Here is a 12,012-nt window from a genome sequence, read left to right on the forward strand (position 1 = left end):
ACGAATTCAAACCATTTTTTTCAATTTTAAATAGTTTCAGAAAAACATTCTTTAAAAAATTGCCAAATAATGTAGAATTTCAGCTATACTTAAGTAGTTTAAGCGTGTAAAAAGTTCAAACATAACTTATTTCTGTTTTACATCTCGCCCGATAATATTTTAACCATAACCACTTTTGTTCATTATAAAGTAGTTGGATCAATATTGTTGGGAGAAAAAAAGCAGATAATCTAAATATTCAGCCACAATTAAGTAATTTTAGCTTTTAGTTCATTACAAATAGTTTGATAAATTGGAAATAGACGCATTTTCTTCGTTTACCAAGAAAGTTTCAAGTAACTTTTTCTTTAATAATTTGTTGGAGATTTAGAGTTGATTGATTTAGCCTATGAACCATTGAAAATATGCTTCATTTATATATGAACCTAGGATGGAAAAAAGAGAAAATATCCTTGTTTAAAATTTTTTTTGCAAATTTCAGTGATGAGTTTGAAATTCAATTAAGTATTGACCATCAATAAGCACGAAGATTTCTAATTTTTTACCAAAGGCCAGCTGGCTGAGTTTAAAGCACCCTATACTTCAAAATTTGTTGTCCATCGTGTTATACGAATCGTGACACGTAACTTAACAAATTTTGTGTCCAAACTTGCCAGATAGCGAACCTAGCGTAGAAAATCAGTTAATTATTCTTATTTTTTTAAAAAGACCTAGAAACTTTCAGCATTGTCGAATTGTTTAGGACAGTGTGTCAGGAATCCAACACCCCACAGATACGGTTTTATCTCGAGAAAAAAAAACCTCTGTCGAAAAGAGAATTAATAGGAGGGGACGAAAATGTTAAGATAAGTAGAAAAGGATAGAGAGGAAAAAACAAGTGATCAGTCAGAGCTAATCTTAATAGTTTTCGTTCGTTAATTCGTAGTTCCTCTATGGATTCTCACGCCGAAAAAATACTAGGTGGAATTTAATCAAGAAAATATTCAATTGGTCTTGGCTTACTGATTGATTTGGTAATTTTTTTGTTAACCCTGAGCCTTTAATAAATCGCTCCTTAATCCTGGGCATTTTAATAGTTAATCCTGGCTGGCTCGCCAAATGGTCCTCCCAGCCCATAATGTCCACGTGTTTAAAACGCCACCTGCTCCTCTCTCCCATATAACTCAAGATCCGCCAATATCTGGAGCGGGTTTAAATCATTATCAAAGGTTTTTTCTTTTTCTTTTTTTTTGGACTCGATGGACTCCCTAAAAAGATAGATTTGTCCAGATATCTTTATCAGCCCGGGTTGGGTTCGAAATCAGTGTTATTCCTAGAACCATAATTCATCTGGATCGTATTTAGAAACTTTTTTTTTTCCCCTATTTTGCCTTATCTCGGTCGGATTTTCGAATGAAATACAAGGTCCGAGGCACTGTGTGACAAAATCTTTAATTTTCATCCTTCACAGGATTATTGGAGGCAAAGAAAATTTGCTTGTGCACACTGTGCCCAATGCCAAAAAAAAACAGTATCATAGATTATTTTCAAAAGGAAAATAACCCAGGATATAAGGATGATTAAAAATCTTATAAAAACTACAGTAATCACTTTTTTTCTCTACCTTGTTTGTTACAACATGGAATAAAAACTGACTTTTCAAGCCAAAAACTCTATTTTTTCCGTAAAGCGTTGCGATTAGTTTTATCTACGAGTATACATGCGATTAGCCCATGTCTCTAAGCTGATCTAGAAAAAAACAAAAAATAAGAAAAAATTAAACTCCTATATTTATATATTTATTAAATTAGGCTTTGCATATCTTGCCAATAATAATGTGAAGAATAACAAAAACAATTTTTTTTCCTCTCTTAAATAACAATATTCATCCATGCCAAATATTATGCAATTGCTTGCTTTTCTTTTTGTTGGATATGGATGAGAATCTGGATTATAAAAACTTCGTAAGCTTTTCCAACATTTTTTTTAATGTAGATACATTTCAACACTCTTTCTGCCTCCTCATCAGTACATTTTTCTAAAAAATTTATACATCAACAATAATAAAATAGATTTTTGGACTTTAAATAATATTTTACTGTTTTAAACCAACTCGATCCATATTGAGTGTCATTAGACGACTGGCTTTTTTTCTCTTGTCGTTGACACTCAAAATGTAAGGATCGAGTTGTTTATACAATTTTATTAAAGTTCAAAAATATATGTTATTGTTGTTGATCTATACAAATTTTAGAAAAATCTACTGACGAGGAGGTGTAAAGAGCCTCGAAACACATCTAGATAAAAAATAAAAAATTTTACAAAGATAGTTCTTATTCAGAGATAGAAGTTTATAATTTCTATTAATTTGCTAGGATAGCTTGGATAAAATTAAATTCTTCTTTCCTTCTGTCAGCCATTTTAAGATTGATTCTTACTGGCCATCGTTGCTGTTTTGGGCATATCGATCTGTATTTTTTCATGTCTTCTTGTCCAGTTTATTATAAGATAATTTGTTTTAAAGAGGATTCGCATATTTCTTATCTTCTGGGCCTGAATGTCTTGCAGTGCTTCTTTTTTAACAGATTTGTCCAGTTATTTTCTACCCCCATTATCTTCTTTTTGACATAACTGTAACGTATATTTGGCTAAATTTTAATTTTCTTGGTCTGCATATGTTTCAAATGTTTGATTTTTAGCAAATTTGTCTAGTTATTTTATACCCAGGCACATAGTCTTGGTTTTTCTTGGTGAAATCACATTTTCTTCCACTATTTTTTTAATTTTTTTTTATTTATTTATTTACAATTTAAACTTTGAAAGGGTTGATGGTTTTATTTCGTAGTCATTCTTTTAGTTCTTACAAGTATATCATTATTACCTACTTCTTTTCAATATTAATATTTATTTTATTTATTTTCCGTACAGGGGAAACTCCCATATAAATAGAGTTAGCTTATGTATGCATTTAAAATACAATATAAATATAATGTTTTTCATACAATGGGATCATTAGATCAAATTAATAATTTATATTTCCTAGATTACCATGGGTTAGGTAGTGTTGTTTAGGTTAGGTTAGAAAGGGTTAGGTTAGGTTCAGTTAGGGTTAGGTTACATATTTATAACTCAATTGTTTTTGTTTTTTGTAAAATGGAGAAATTATCGACTTTTATTTATTTATTGTTTCAGGAAGTGGAGCAGTAGGGCTGGCCCATTGTGATGGAGCTGGAATCGAAGAAGGCGTACTCTCGTTGGTATCGAGGGTACAAGAGCTCGCGATGGGATACCCGGAAGGCCGGCTCCAGCTCCAGTTTGTTGGCGGCTACTCAGACCCACACCACTTTTCTGAGGAGCTCTTCTACACTTTAATCCGTATGTCTTTTTGTTTTTCTTTATGAATATTGATTTTTTCTATTTTTCTTTTTTTTCTTTTTCTTTTAGACGCTTTTCACAAACAGCCCGTCGAAGTCGAACTCACAAACGTCTGCGTTGGCGAGCTCAACACGACGGTCCGGAGCGGGATACACTGGCCGATAATATACGGGATCGCTGTCAACGTCAAAACTGGCGAAGTCTTCCCAGCGACTTTCCCGGACAAAGGCCCTGAATGTGCGTTAAGAGGCGCTAGGCATATTACAGGGGGTCAACAGGTACAACAAGTAATGAAACGTTTTTTTAATTTTTTTATTTTATTATTATTTATTTTATTTCTTCTTTTTGTTGTATATTTAGTTTTTCATTCAATTTAGTGAGGTGGTGGCTATGTTTTATTCACACTTTTGTATGTTTTCCATTAAATAATAATATCAGCCTTCAATGATATAATTTTATATTAAAAATAAAAAATAAGGCCAATTTGAACAAAAAAATCATAGCTTTAAAGGAACAACAAACGAATTGAGTGCTTTTTTTTCAAATTGGACTTATATCCCTGAATTTAAGTTTGATTTCTAAATGTATTAACTTTTTTTTTACTTTTGTTTTTCTCTTTTAGATATTAGACGTATATGACTGCAGCCTTGGTCTTCTTAGGATAGGTCCATTCAATTACCACCCGCTGAGGGGCGCTGAGCTTTGGCTAGCTCAGCCTGATGAATTCATCCTCCAGCACTTGTCGACATCGCCCGACATCGAGCCTCCCAATTTCGTCATGCAGGTACGACAGGATGAAATAAAAATTTATTTTTTTCATTACAATTTTTTGTTTTCAGATACGTGCGGTTCTGAAGTACATACACGAACATCCATTCCCAGCAGTGACCGTATTCAGGGACTCGAGGCCCCTCTATTTCCGAAGGGACGAACGATCTGGCGTTTGGATACCGTTCAACTACTGACTGAAGGGGCAGAAAGGGCCGAAGCTCTTTTACGATTATTGGAAAATCAAAACAATCTTCTCAACCGGTTCAAAACTTATGTTTTATCGACTCCGTGAAGCACTTTCTTGAACTGTGATTTTGTTTATTTTTTTTAACTTTCCCTTTCGCTTTCTTTTAAGCCTAAGCTTTTTTATTATATATGAAAATAATAAGGAAAAACATGACATTTTTACTGTTTATTTTTAAGAATCTCTTTTTATTTTTTAAACAAATGAACTTAGTTCCTTGTTATTTAAAGGATTTTCTTTTTTGTTTTTCACTGATTGAATCAAAACTTTTCCATTTCCTTTGAAATTTAAAACTTCATAGATTATTGTATAAAAGTTGTAAATAAATAAACCCGGTGAAAAAAAAATTGTATGCTTATGCAGCCTAGAATAGAAAATTGATTTATTATTGTTTGTTTTTAACTTTTAAAACTACGTTTCAGGACACTCAGTGCCATCTTGTTTAAAGTTTTTAAAATAAAGTGTGCCATTTTTTTTTCAGATTCGATTTGTCCTTTAATGATTTATTATTATTATTCTTTTTCTTTTTATCTTTTGTTTCGCTCTGTAGCCATTGAAAAATAAAACGGCACTGTGATAAAGTAGTAAAACTTATAAAAACGTACAATCTAGTACAAATCAAATGGCAATTAGGTGCTGCAAGGTCAAGGTATAATAGTTTTTTATAATTGATAATATTGTAATATATTGGGAGAAAGTTTATATTTTTTATTGTGTGTGTGAGTGTGTGTAATTTGGATGCATCACATCTCACCCTTTATAAATAGAGGTTATTTTAATCAAAGCTTCAGGCTTTTCATGATTGTTACGGATTTTTTTTTTTTTTCTGTTATAGACTTGTTATAAATACGGTGTTGCCAGATCTTTTATGATGTTTATGTTATGATAAACGTTAATTTTTTAAAAAATTATAAAAAATAAATAAAGATTATTTCTGTAGGAACGAATTTTTTCTTTAGCCCCGAGGAGTGTAAAAGTTCCTGGACGGAATCAAGACAACTAAATGAAACTGTACTGTATTGTAGTAAGCATTTTTTTAAACCAAATAAAAACAGTATAAATAATAATTCCTCTCAATCCTAAAGAAAAAAATATAAAAGAAAATAAAGAAATAAATAACGTAATATTTATATATAAAATATAAAAGAAATTGATTATTTGTACATGATGTAATGTTTTTTTGTTTATCTAATGCCAATTTATTTAACTTTTAGGGTGTCTTCTTGCCTGGAGGTTCAGCGGATAGTTTTGATCGTGCATAAGCTGGCGGTTGAGCGTCATGTTGCTCGCATTGTAAGTCCTGTAAGGGTTGTGCGTCTGCGGGCAATGGTTGCAATCGCACCTTCAAAACGAAAAGAATTACTTATGAATAAAACCACCTGTTGGGAAATTACCTGTTGATGTGGTATGGCGGCGGAGGAGGACGTGCCATATGCCTCGGAATGTGGTGGTTGTAAGGATTAACCGGGTGGTAGTAGGAACTGTTCGGGTGATTGTGTCCCCAAGGGTTTGCATTCCTCTGAAAACATGCAATCATGCAGAATTTTTTTTTTTTTAAATAATTTTGATCACTTACTGTAATGTTCTGATAAGGAACTCCAGAGTAGTTTGGCAAATATTGATCCCTCCTTAATAAACCCTTTAAAACAATTAAAATTTAATTAATATTGTGAAATAAACTTGAGATGAACCTGCTTTATCATATCTTAAGCATTAGAACTACCAATAACGGTGTCAACATGTAAAAACGCTCAGACAGGTGAAATTTAGATTGAAAGACAAAATCGGCATAAAATTGGGAAAAATGATATATTTTAAATCATTATTATTTGATCGTACTATTGACAGACCAGCCCAGCGAGTATAGCCAGACCAAGATGCTACTGTGCTTTAAAATAATCTGATTACTTAAAGAACTTAAAATTGTTGTTCATAAGTAAGATTATTTTTGCTATCTTCTTTGAGCTGAAAAGGGCCAACTCCTTATACAAAAATGTCCTTTCTATACCAACTTCCTTCCCCACCCTTCAAAATTCAACATATTAAACATAAAACAGCAATACCTCACTGGCAGTCTCAACACAACACGCAAGAATGGCACAATTACACAGAAGACAAACACTTTGAGTGAGTAGAAATATTTTGATTGAATATAAAATATATTTTGCATTGTATAAATTCACTTTTCCACATCCAAAATGTAATTGTTATATGTGTAAACAATGTTTGTAAATCCCAGGCCCTGAAGATGATCTCAATAAAGATTGAAACGTTGGCACAATAAAGAAAATGTTTTTCTGAAACCTACATCACACCAGACTGCATCTCACAATTTCTGAATAATTATCGATTAACGGTCACTAATCACCACACATTTTAGCAGCAATAATTGATGTTCAACTCACTTGGTTATTTAAATGGCAAATCCTTCTAGCTCCAGTAGCCATTCTCGGCATCGAATTCGACTGTACACTATACGTACCGTAAGCCGAGTGGATCTGAGCGGGCGCAACGTGCATAGTACGCGTCTGCTGGGTTTCATGCTGTGCTGTCGTCGTCGGGGAAATCTAGGCCAAAAAAGTTAGGGTTAGATTTAGCACTGTGTTAGGTTAGATAGTATTAAATTTATGTAGGGTTAAAGTTAGGGGCGGGTTAAGTAAGGTAATTTTAGAGCTAGGTACGGTTTGATTAGGTTTTGTGTAGGTAGGGCTAAAGTTAGGATCAGTTTTAGGTTAGCCTAGGTAGGATTAGGGGGGAAAATTAGGACTAGATTTAGGACTGTTTTTAGTTATGTATGTTAGGTTAGGTAGAGTTAAAAAGGATCGGGTTGTTAGGTTGATGTTGGAGTTAGGTAGGGTTAGATTAGGTTAGAGTTAGGATTAGCTTTTAAGTTAGGCTAGGTAGGATTAGGGATGGGTTGAGTTAGGTAATGTTAGAGTTATGAGGGGTTAGATTAGGCTAGTTAGGATCAGTTTTAGGTGAGGTTAGGTAGGATTAGGGTTGGGTTAAGTTAGGTAATGTTAGAGTTATGAGGGGTTCGATTAGGTTAGTTAGGACCAGTTTTAGGTGAGGTTAGGTAGGATTAGGGATGGTATATCCACGATTCAATTTTTTCCCTGAAGCAGAGAAATTAAATAAGTGCAAAACGAGTTTTAAGTGTTTTTTTAATCATTATTAATTACCATTTCGTAATTTTGCATATTGTTCGCACTGGGTTGCTGGGGCTGGGCCAAAGCGAGAAGCCCTTGTCCGGGCACTGTATTTCTTGAAGGCTAAATACTTTATTTATATGATAAAATTGTCGAGTTTTTGTTTTTGTTCTAATTTGCCAAAGACTTACTTGCACCGGGATCAAGTCATGGATTATCGAGTTTACACTCTGGGGCAGGATGATGTTTATATTAACATTCGCAATGTTTAACTGAAAAAAATATATGCACATGTAGCATAAGTATAATTTAAAAAAACTTTAGAATTTAGTTATTACCTGAAGAGGAGTTCCAGTAATCTGATGACTCACTATAGTTGTTGAAGCCTGCATATACAAAATTTTGAAATAATATTAGTTAAACAATTTTTTTTATTGAGAAATTGGAATCTTTTAATAACTAATGTAATGATTATAGTGGATCAATAGGCCCTGATTGCAAAAATGTTAAAAACTTGGCAATCAGATCAATTGTAACGGATCCACTCGAAACACAACACACAAATTCAATTAAATTTTTAAAGAAATGATATTACAGAGATACCTCTGACATAGGGGCTTGTAAAATCCCCCGAACCTCTACTGGCTGGACTAAAGCACAAGGTGTTACAGTGCAAGCATTGTCCTGGAAGTAAAATCCATTAAACAAATTTTCGTTTTTGTAAGATGAGCTTTTTAAAAACTCACTCCGATGCTGATCGACAGTTGAACTGTTTCCTGTGGTATTTGAGTCGCCGGTGTACCTGTGACATTCCATACCTGTCCGGCGGATGCTTCCTGAAACGAGAAAAAAAAATCAAACTACATTTTCTCAAAAATATCAAACCTTACTATTTGGTCTTCGATGTTCACGTTTAAAGGCTGTTGCAACATTCCCAGGTATCGGCGTTGCACCTCGTTTTGCTTCAATTGAAAAATTTGTATTATAATTTGTACAAATAAGGTGTAGGATGAAAAATACCTGTTGTTCTGAGGGGGCAGGTTCAGTTTGGGAAGGTGGACTTGAAACTTGATGCATAGGATTAGAGTTTATTACTGAAATCTGAAATTATGAGAATATATTGCATGAATTTCTTATGATAAATTTTNTATACTTTTTTTGGGGGGGGACCCCATGTCACATTCACTAAGGATATGTGCCAATATGTTTTTTGCCCTTATTAAGAATTAAACAATTTAAATTTAAACTACTCTTGGCATATTTTGTCCAAATTTTCCAAGGGAAAACTAATCCTGGATATTTTATTAAATTAACATTTTATAAAATTGCAATGCAACAATGTTCAGTAAAAGTAAACTCCAGTCATTGAATTACCTGTGTATTTGCATCAATTTGTGCAGAATCTGCTTTTGCTACTGGCTCATAGTAAATTATATTTCTTTTATTAACCGATAAATCCTAATTTAAAAAAAAAATTTAAATTTAAAAAACTTTAGTAAAAGATTTTTAAAAAATTTAATACCTGTGTCTCCAGTGCAGAATTTTCCTCTGAACTTTGACTCGACATCGACATGCATTCAGCCTGCGCATACTCGACCACCGGAATAACGTTACTTCCATGAGCCAGGACTTTTGTCTAAATTAAAATAATTTTAAAAATGTAAATTTTTAAAATATAAACTCAGATCATACCTGGTTTTCTTTCCTTTCTTGTTCAGCTGATGTACCTTCTAAATTATACTGTTGATCAGCGTCCTGTGAAAAGCAGTTACGTTGTTTATATATCTGTCTTTTAATACGTATTATTTTTGTCTGTTAAATTGTTACGACATAGACTTACAAAGCTTTTCATCGGATTTGAATCTCGTTCTTTAGAAAGATCCTCAGGCAGATCGTCATTTCCCGTATCAACATTGCTAGCATTCTTCACCGCATTTCTTGGATTCTTTATTCAAAATAATAAAAATAAAATATTTTATTAAACCAGTTACATTTTCTTACCATAGAAATCGAGTGGACAATTGCACTCCATGGAACTTCCTTTTTCTTGTTCTAATTTAAAAAAAAATAAATAAATAAAAATACATGGTATAACTTTATTTTTAAATAATGTTTAGACAAACTTCTTGTGTATTTTTCAACTGTGTCCTATTTTTCGTCCTTTTGTTCGTCTTTGAGATTGTATCGATCTAAAAAAAATTATTACTGTATAAAAAAAAACAGCCAATAGTGAATTTGAATTGCTGACCTCTGGACTCGTTTTGCTTGAAGTTTGTACCATTTGGTATGAACATGGTGTGACGATTTCATTCTAAAACTTTATCGGATGAAAAAAAAGAAATTGTTTTACTGTTTGATTTTTACCTTATGATTGAACCTTTTAAGGTCGGAACTGACGATCGGCTGTTTTGATGTAGATGGTAGATTCCATGATTTTCTTTTTTCTTCGTTTGTACGTCTCTGAAAAAAATGATTTGATTTAAAATCGAATAATAAATTAACAATGTACTTGCCTTTGTGCCTTTATCCTCATTTTGAATGTGAAAGTTGTGCGGTTGTCTCATTTTAAAGTTGACCTCTCGCTTTTGCTGGCCTTTGTGGGAAACTTTACCGCGAAGTACTTCTCGACGTTGCACCGCTGAAATTTCTTCTATCAGACTTTGCTGATTGCCAAACTGCTAGAGAAAAAAATCAATTAACTGATTAGCTATCAGATATTGAAATCAACAAGTCGATAAAGGAAACTTTTCCCTTAAGATAAATGGATCAGTGAAACTGATATTGATTTTATAAGGTATTAAATCCATCCAGTACGCTGTACGATTAGTTAAATTTTTTTAAAATTATTTATAAACAAATAATACATTTTCTATGAAAAAACAGGTGCAGGTCTTCTGTTGTTTGTAGATCACAAGAAAAGTAAAATATTGACATACAGGAAGGCTTAATGTCCAACTCGTCATTTACGAGCAGTCAAACCAGTTTGCAATACTATTTTCCTATTATTCTCTGGACATTGCAGACTTCAGAGGAATATGCATACAGTCAGAGCAGTATAAAAATGCACATATTGTCAGAAAGGAGTAAAAACTGGCTTCCTATTCCTGAGAGAGGAAAAGCCAAGGCATGAAAGATTACTAGAACCTTAAAGTTTAGGGATCTGATAAAAAGTACAATGAAAAGCTCTAAATAATAATGAAGATTGCACATTGTCTGATATTGTGAAAGGTCATAAAGAGGCCGACTCCTTTTAACCTTAAACTTAACCTTAACTTATTACTAATTAAAAAGCCGTGGGCTTGAGATTTGAACCCAGTACTGACAGTGTGATAAATACAAGTCAGAATATTGTTTCAGTCTGCATCTTTGTACTGGTTTTCATAATGAACGGCTATATTTAAAGTTGTCGTGTATGCCAATTTAATAATCCATTCAAAATCTCCCCAAATTCAGGCTTCCTGGATATTTTTACAAAACTAACACAACGTGAGGACTAAAATGTCAAACCAGATTCTTGTGTAAGCTGGCATAATTGAAATTGAAAAGGCAGACAGAATGGCTATCAACTTACAAATCTTGTCTGGAAAGCCTGAAGGTGTAAATAATATGCCCAGGAAACAATCCTTGCAATAAAAATAAAAATAAATAAATATAATTTAAAAAATGGGAATTGTCCTTTAGACCTTTCGAAAAGAAGAAACTCTGGCAGACATCGAACTTGATGTAATTCAACCCATCAATTTTTGCCCGCAGTTCAGTCTTGGGCTATCTGGGTTCTCTCAGATCTACATATCTCCAATGAGCTTGGAAGTGTTGAGGGCGACTAGACCAACCCTTCATCGATAAGCCTTGTATTGAAATGAACGCCAATTTTCATAGACAATCTTATATCAACAAATATTAAATGTTAACTCTATACTGCTGATAATTTATGTATTAGTCCACCAAGGTTTTTTTCTTTCTATTTCTTAAATATTATTAAATAAAACGAGTTGTTAAAGCATTATAAAGATTTATTAACCAATTTGTTAATTTTTAGGCTAAGGGTTAAAAAATTTGTAAGTTAAATGTTCACAATTATGCTCTCAAATTACCTCATCGTTCAACTCTTCGTAATAATAATCATCATCGCCATCGGGAATTATGATGGTTTTGCTCACTCCGGACATATCTGCCATTTGGTCTTAAGACTGTTTTTTTTCTTTCTTTTTTTTTTAAATAGTGGGGATAAATTATTTTTTCAAAATTGCCTGACTCATTTCAGGTGATTCATGCTCAAATAAGAAAATAGAAAGAAATTTACTGATTATTTGATAAAAAAGGAATTTCAGATGTAAACTTCTGCGAGAATAGAGCTTAATAGGCACTACCGTTATCTTTTCCATGAATCGAACTTTCAAGGGTCGCATTCCAGACTAAAAGCTAAATTTATAAATAAAGATCCTAATATATAAATATACTTTAAAAAAAAAGTTTAAAATAAAATTTTTTATT

At 32.7% G+C, this 12,012-nt stretch overlaps 2 protein-coding genes across 9 annotated transcripts in view; one reads left to right on the plus strand and one right to left on the minus strand.

Moving 5' to 3' along the window:
* Positions 1-5,312, plus strand: part of LOC106671143 (protein N-terminal asparagine amidohydrolase) — a 33,510-nt gene extending 28,198 nt beyond the window's left edge. For 4 of the 5 annotated variants that reach the window (XM_014402002.2, XM_014402001.2, XM_014401997.2 and 1 more), the window contains 4 exons: positions 3,172-3,354; positions 3,424-3,641; positions 3,977-4,138; positions 4,194-5,312. In XM_014402002.2, the coding sequence (XP_014257488.1) occupies positions 3,172-3,354; positions 3,424-3,641; positions 3,977-4,138; positions 4,194-4,319 (689 nt within the window). In that variant the 3' untranslated portion in view covers positions 4,320-5,312. The remainder of the gene's footprint in view (positions 1-3,171; positions 3,355-3,423; positions 3,642-3,976; positions 4,139-4,193) is intronic. The other variant, XM_014402000.2, reaches the window with a different exon arrangement.
* Positions 5,313-5,555: 243 nt separating this feature from the next.
* LOC106671141 lies at positions 5,556-11,927 on the minus strand. Of its 4 annotated transcripts, none has more exons than XM_024230708.1 (21): positions 11,613-11,927; positions 10,032-10,193; positions 9,883-9,978; positions 9,767-9,829; positions 9,642-9,707; positions 9,520-9,570; positions 9,359-9,463; positions 9,211-9,273; positions 9,041-9,154; positions 8,893-8,976; positions 8,539-8,619; positions 8,409-8,480; positions 8,265-8,354; positions 8,122-8,202; positions 7,857-7,904; positions 7,710-7,790; positions 7,552-7,641; positions 6,775-6,936; positions 5,946-6,008; positions 5,764-5,888; positions 5,556-5,711 (listed from the first exon to the last, which is right to left on the minus strand). In XM_024230708.1, the coding sequence occupies exons 1-21, from the start codon at positions 11,694-11,696 to the stop codon at positions 5,573-5,575; spliced, it is 1,920 nt and encodes a 639-aa protein (XP_024086476.1). In that variant the 5' UTR covers positions 11,697-11,927; the 3' UTR covers positions 5,556-5,572. The 4 variants fall into 4 exon arrangements, with proteins under 4 accessions (XP_024086476.1, XP_014257481.1, XP_014257480.1 ...); XM_014401995.2 differs by having other exon boundaries at positions 8,430-8,480; positions 10,032-10,196; XM_014401994.2 differs by having other exon boundaries at positions 10,032-10,196; positions 11,613-11,924.
* Between the last annotated feature and the right edge of the window lie 85 nt (positions 11,928-12,012).

Source organism: Cimex lectularius, unplaced genomic scaffold, assembly GCF_000648675.2.
Source record: "Cimex lectularius strain Harlan isolate CLEC.00 unplaced genomic scaffold, Clec_2.1 scaffold39, whole genome shotgun sequence".
Classification (NCBI taxonomy): Eukaryota; Metazoa; Arthropoda; class Insecta; order Hemiptera; family Cimicidae; genus Cimex; species Cimex lectularius.